Source organism: Gekko japonicus, unplaced genomic scaffold (assembly GCF_001447785.1).
Source record: "Gekko japonicus isolate JY-2015 unplaced genomic scaffold, Gekko_japonicus_V1.1 scaffold78, whole genome shotgun sequence".
Lineage (NCBI taxonomy): Eukaryota > Metazoa > Chordata > Lepidosauria > Squamata > Gekkonidae > Gekko > Gekko japonicus.
This window is the reverse complement of record NW_015165236.1, coordinates 1,997,415-2,003,855: the sequence shown is the minus strand read 5'-3', so window position 1 is coordinate 2,003,855 and position 6,441 is coordinate 1,997,415. Positions and strand designations below refer to the sequence as shown.

Sequence of the window (6,441 nt, the reverse complement as noted above, 5' to 3'; positions counted from 1 at the left end):
CCCCGCCATGGCTGCCGCCCCCGCCTCCTCGGGGGGCCGGGGAAAGGCCGGGCCTGGGTGAGTGAGCCGGCGGGGGAGGGGGGGGACGGGGACTCAGGGGGCGCCGTGGCCCGACTCCTCCGCCGCCGCCTGCCCGCCCGACCTTGCAGGGTTGTTGTGAAGAGGGGAGGGGAGGGCTCCCGAAGCGTCCTCCCCCCTCCGTTCAGGGAGGGCAGGCAGGCAGGCAGGCAGGCAGGCAGGCAGGGGAGGCCACCGGAGGCAAAGGAAGGCACGTCCGTCAAGAGAGGGGGGAGAGGGACCCCCCTTTGGGAAGGGGGGGGCAGCACCCTGGGACTCCCCCCTCCCTCCCTCCCTGACCCTGGTGCCGCTGGGAGGAAGCAGGCCCCTTCTCTGTCGGTGGGGAATGGAAACCACCCCTGTTGCCAGCAGCGCCCCCAATTCCTAGGGAAGTGGCAAAGACCGCGAGGGGGGGCTCCCTGAAGGAGATCTCAGGCCCCCACCACCACAAGGAATTCTCCCAGATCCCCCCACACACACACACACACTCTCTCTCTCTCTCTCTCTCTCTCTCTCTCTCTCTCTCTGCAGCCCAGGGAGGGGACTTCTTTGTGTGTGTGTGGGGGGGGGGGCGCTTGCCAATCCCTGCTCTTGGCCAGCTTTGGAAGGGGCCCTGCTGAGGCCACCCCTTGCCCTGCTCTTCCACTCTGCTCGGAGTATCTCCCCCCCCCCACGGCCAGGGCCTGGGCTGGGCTGGGCAGGGCTGGGCTGGGCTGGCAGGCACCCACCTGGGCTCTTCCTTTGTGCCCCTTCCAGGGAGCTCAGCCCCCCGGCCCTGACGCCGGACGACCAGGAGACCCTCCACTACCTGTGGGAAAGGATGTTCGAGGAAGCCGATGAGACCGGCCGGCTCGTGGTCATCAAGTAAGGCCTGCTCCCGGGGGAGGGGGGGGGGGGCCTCTTCTTCTTCTTCTTCTTCTTCGGCCTGCTCCCCCAGGGGCTGCTGTTGCCAGAGGGAGAGGCCACGTTTGGTCACCCAGGAAGGGGCGGACAAGTGGCCAGAGGAACCGGGCAAGGGCCACACGCCCACCCCTGGGCCTTTGCGCCGCCACCCTCCTCGGGGGTGAGACCTCCACGCCCGGCCGGCCTTCCCCACCTTCAACCTTCGGTGGTCCTCTCTCCTGGGACAGCTCCGGTCACAATGAAACCCCCCCCCCCCCGGCTCCCTTCTCTTGCCCTTGACCCCGGGGAGGGGGGTGCGTGCGTGCAGGACATGCGGAGAGAGTCCTTGTGCAGCCAAGCCGGGCTCCTACTCTTGAGGAAGCCCAACTGCCGGAAATAGAGGAGTGACGAACAGAAGTGGGGGATGTCCGTAACAGAACTACGGCTTGCCCAAGGTCATCCAGCCAGGTGCAAGTGCAGGAGTGGGGAATCAAACCCAGTTCTCCCAGATTAGAGTCTGCACACTTAACCAGGACACCAAACTGGCAAAAGGACCGGGCAGGAGGTGATGGGAGGGACCTCTGCCTTTGGCCCAGGAGAGCCACTGCCCATCACAGTAGGAGAGACGGACCTTGAGTAGAAGGCAGCTGCTACGTGTCTGTGGGGGAGGGGAGGTTTGGCTTCCCTGCTTCTGCTTCCATCTTTGTAATGGGGGGGCGGGGAAGGGGAAGGCAGAACCTTCGTCCGCTGGGACATGGGGCTACTGGCGGGCTCTGTCTGTCAAGGGAAAGCTTTCCCTGCCCAGCGGCCTGGAGCTCCACATCCAAGCCTGTGCCCAGTCACCTTCCCCAGGCGCCCCCCTCCTCCGTGGGCTGCGTGGGCTGCTCCCCACCACCACCACACTAATGCGTGTCTGGCTTTCTCAGCGGGCAGTCTCTTCTCCACACAGGTGTTTGGTGATAGTGAGATATTGAAAAAAATGGTATTTAGCAGAGATAAGATAGTCCAGCAGAGCCAGAGTAAAATAATTCAGACTGAGACTCCATGTGTGATTAAAATATAAAGTGTTTACTAAATTCTAGGATGGGAAGGGTAACTGGGATGAAAATAACAACAGAGCATAGTCGGCTACATCCTTACTCTACAAAGACAAAATTAGAAGAGAGAGATTGTGGCTACTCTTCTTCTTCTTCAGAACACCAAACAAAGACGGGAAGAGAGCCATAAAATAGTAACACACCTTGACACTTTAGTCCCAATCAAATCCCTAGATCAGGGAGAAAATTCCCGGGCTTTCTACATCTAAAGAACATTGGTTACCTGAGAAACATGTGACTTCCTGTGAGTCCCATAAACAAACATTTAACCCCAGATATACTGAGTGTTTTCAACTTGTAATACCCAACAACAGGTTCTTCACAGATTACCCCGAGACAAAGCAGTACTTCAAAACCATCCCCACGGAGGGGGGGCTCCACAACAACTCCCTGGTGGCCTTCCACGGCCGGAGAGTCATGGTGGCCGTGAACCAAGTCTTCGAGAACCTGGACAACTGGAAGCAGACCTGCAAGCTGCTGGAGTGCCTGGTGGACTCGCACAAGAACGTCCACCGAGTGCCGGTGGTCCTGTTCCAGGTACTGGTGCCCAGCAGGAGACCGGAGGGGGGGGGAATCCTGCACTGACTTTGGAGGAGGGAGGCCCACTGGCCGGTAGCAGGCCACTCCAGGAGGGGGGGGTTCTTGCAAGGAAAGGGAGTCTGGGGGGGGGCCCTGTCTGAATCCCCTGCAGCGCCCTCTGCCTCAAGTGCAGCCACAGTTGTCAAAAAGGGGAGCCGGCCTGGCAGGCAGAGGAGAAGGGGGGTGGGGGTGGCGGCGGCTGGGCCAGTCTCTCCTTCTTCGGCACGGGTGCCACCTTCCCAGACCCTCAGACCTTGACGGGCTGCCATAGGTCCCGGAAGGGTGTGCCAAGCAGTCCCTGGGCATCTTCTTCCTGGCACAGGCAATGTTCCGGTCTCTGCTGAGCGTCTGCCAAGACCTCCTGGGGAACGAGTTCACCGATGAGATGCTAGTCTCCTGGGAGAAGCTCTTTAGAGCCCTCTACGAAGAAATCGTGGCCGCCTACGCTCGGAACCACCTTGGTTAGGACCAGACCGCCCAGCAGTTCCCCCCACCCTGCGTTCGTATATCTGGGCCACAATGACAGGGGCAGTGGGGCGAAAGCGCCAGGGTTCCTTTGGATTCTCCCCGCAGGCAGGGGACTCTGCGTTCACCTGGGGACGGAAGCCGGAAGCCCTTCCGGGCAAGACCTGTGCAGAAGTCGCGCCCCCGCCCCTGTCTCCTCTACCAGAGGGGCCCTCTGGATCCAAGCCGGGGAGGAGGGCTGAGGAGAGGCAGGAAGGGCCAGGAGTTCCGGGGGAGGGTTAGGACATGGAGCTGCGGGAGCCTCTTCGTGGCTCCCAGTGTGGCCGGTCCAGCCACTGGCCGGAGTCCCGGTCCTGGTTTTTCTGGGAGGGACTCTAAAGCAGTGTGCCAGCCCCACCTGGTGGACGGGCGATGGTGTGGCTGCCCTCCGGGATTACCCTTGGCAGTTTTTGGCGTCCTTCCCCGTCTGGCAATGGGGGGGGGGGACGGGGTGTGTGTCTTCTTTCTGTGCGTACCCCCCGCCCCCCCCCCCCCCCCCCCCGGGCTTCCGTTTACACCCAGCCTTTCAAACCCCCTTTTTTTTTTAAAATCAATGCACATTTGCAAAACGTAATGAGAATCATTCAACTGTCTTAGAAGTATTAAAACTGGAACCGTGGTCTAAAGTATCAATAAAGTAGTTGCAGAACAAACATGGCGCCGTGTCATTCATGACAGTCGGTCCCTGGCCAGGTTGCCCGGAGAAGGAACAGCAATGCTGTGGTGCCCCCACCAAAAAGGCACCTGCCTCCCCTCTGAAACGGAGCAGAGGCCTGCAGAGGTCTACAACGATCCAGCAGCCCTGTAGCTCCGGATTTTTTGGTAGGGGGCCTCGGCTAATTAAAGTTACTTAGTGGAGCTCCATAGAAGCCCCTCCCCTAGGCTGCGAGGTCTACCTGATCGGCACGCCATCTGGCAGTGGGACAAGCCAGCCGGCCGGCCCCGATTCCTCCAACGCGTTGCCCCTACTTCCAGAGTCTGGCTCACGCTTCCTCTTCCTCCCACTCTTTCACCTCCTTGGCCTTCCCCCTGCCCAGTTTCGGGGCCACCTGCAGCTTCTGCGCCCACCCCGAGCAGGAGCCTTTCACTTTCACTCCGATTGGCACGGCAGCCAGCCCAGGCCCCATATGCGCGGTGCTCGTCCCTCCCGCAGTGTGAGGGTCATCCCAAGCCGGGCCAGAGGAAGGAAGAAGCGGCGAACACGAGCAAATGTGCAGCATACTGCATCCCCGACTTACGGGAAGGGGGCTACGCAGATGTGACAGTGTGCTGACAGCACAGCTCTGTGCCGCTGACGTATCTGCGAGTCCCAGTTCCCCCCCCCCCCACTCTGCCAGCAACTGTTGAGGGCAGGAGGAAGCGATGCTTGCGGGACCACGGAGAGGCCGGGGGTTCCCTTTCTTCCTTGCTGGGGGGGGGGTGCATTGGCTGTGCATCCCCAGGGAGGAGGAGGGGAGGCTCCCTTGTGGTGTTTGGGGGGGGGGACTTGTGAGCAGTGCTCCCTCTAAGCTGTGGAGTCCTGTGAGCAAAACCTCTACTTGGTGAGCTGCTGGCATTAAAGTTGTGAGCAGGCGATTTGGCCGCTGCATAAATCAGTTTGCTGTGGAGCCACATCCTTCCTGAGCTAGGACAAAAATGTGTGAGCCGGAGGCTAAAACCTGTGAGCTGGCTCACACTAAGTCAGCTTGGAGGGAACACTGTTTGTGAGGGTCCCAAGTAGAGCCGTGATGGGGGCCTGCTCTCTCCCTTGGCTGGTTGCGCACCTGCCTCCCAGGGTGTACAAAGGGCTCCTTCTTGAAAGTAACACACACACACTTCATTGTTTCTTGGGGGGGGGGAATGGGTGCACCTGCTCAAGGTGGCTCACAAGGAAAACGCTGCCCCCACACACACAGACAACTGCAGCCGCTGAGTTAGTTTGACGGTTGTACGAGAGTGCTGGCTTTTTGCTGTGACTACATTTGTACAACTGCAGCACCATCCAGGCCGCTTTGCAAGGTGACCTCTGCAGCCCTGTCTCCTGCCCCTGCCCTCCCCAGGCTCCACCCCCAAATCTCCAGGAGTTTCCCAAACTGGATCTGGGAACCCCTCCACCACCACCACCACCACCCCCCTGCGGCCAGGGAGGACCTGGCAAACCAACCGACCCTGGCACTGGTGTGGCTGAGCGAGTGTTGTTGGCATGTCTCCTGCTTGCCCCACAGCCTGGAGCCGCGAAGCAGGAGGGGGGGCGCAGGAGGGGCCCAGCGGGGGGCAGTTCTCTTTGGGGGTCATGGAAGGGAGGAGCCAGCGCCCAGCCCTCATGGGCCTTTCCCACACGCCCAGGGCAATGCCCATCATCCCTTTGGGGTCTGGAGGAAGGGATTTCCCTCCCGGCCAGATTGGCCCCGGGGGTCCTGGAGGGGTTTTGCCATCCTCTGGGCACAGAGCAGAGGTCACGGGGGGGGCAGGCGGGCGTTGCTGTGAACCCCCCTAGATGACCCTGGGCATCCCTTCCCCCGCCCCTGTTTCTGTGTCTCTCTCTGGCTGAGAGGAGGACCAGAAGAAAGGGTGGCGTCCTCCTCACCCATGCCCCCCCGTGCCCTTCCTTCCCTTCGCAGGGCAGCCCATGTCCCCTCAGGGGGCACAAATCATCAGAGAGAGGAACCCACCAGTTTGTCAGCAATGAAGAGGGAGGGGTGCCCCCCCCAGCACATCTGGCACCCTCCCCCCCCCCGTGTGCACTCTGTGGGTCTTACGGGGGCCTGGCTGGACTGGCACGTTGCTCTGCCCGCCCCCAGCTACACTGCGGTGGTCGGGAGAGGTGGGGAGGAGAAACTGGCGGCCAGGAGCTGGGAAGCGGCCAAGGGGGGACGTCTCTCCGCCTCCCTCCCCTCAGCTGGGGCTGAGCCCTGGGATGGGGGGGGGTGTGTGTAGCACGCCAGGCTGCCCGCGGAGGACGCTTGGAAGCCCCCCCCCTCCACCGCCCGCCCGAGAGAGAGAGAGAGAGAGAGAGAGAGAGAGACTGCCACAGGCGGCACGTTCGACGGCTACGGGTTTATTGAAGGGGGGGGAGACAGAAGGCGGGGGGCGGGGGGGGGGTGTCGGTCCGTCGGTCTCCGGCGCTGCTGCCGCTGCTGCTGCTGGGGGCCGGGTGGCTCTAGCGGTACTTGGAGGTGAGCACCTTGCCGACCAGGGTGAGGAACTTGTCGAGGGAGACGAGCACCTCGGCGGTCATCAGGCCGCGGCAGTGGACGGCGATGGTCACCAGGAGGCACTGAGCTAAGTACTGCTCGCGGGAGAGAGGGGGAGAGAGGGGGCGGCAGCCGGCGGGCGGGCGGGC

General features: G+C 61.9%; 2 protein-coding genes across 2 annotated transcripts in view; one reads left to right on the top strand and one right to left on the bottom strand.

The window, feature by feature from the left end:
- Nucleotides 1-7: 7 nt before the first annotated feature.
- LOC107109297 (cytoglobin-2-like) lies at nt 8-3,565 on the top strand. The gene is made up of 4 exons (XM_015409894.1): nt 8-57; nt 814-921; nt 2,351-2,573; nt 2,938-3,565. Exons 1-4 carry the CDS (start codon nt 8-10, stop codon nt 3,079-3,081), a joined length of 525 nt encoding a protein of 174 aa, XP_015265380.1. The 3' UTR covers nt 3,082-3,565.
- Nucleotides 3,566-6,193: 2,628 nt separating this feature from the next.
- Nucleotides 6,194-6,441, bottom strand: part of LOC107109305 (hemoglobin subunit alpha-A-like) — an 826-nt gene continuing 578 nt past the window's right edge. The window contains exon 3 of the mRNA XM_015409901.1: nt 6,194-6,387. Within this exon, the coding sequence (XP_015265387.1) occupies nt 6,259-6,387 (129 nt within the window). The 3' untranslated portion in view covers nt 6,194-6,258. The remainder of the gene's footprint in view (nt 6,388-6,441) is intronic.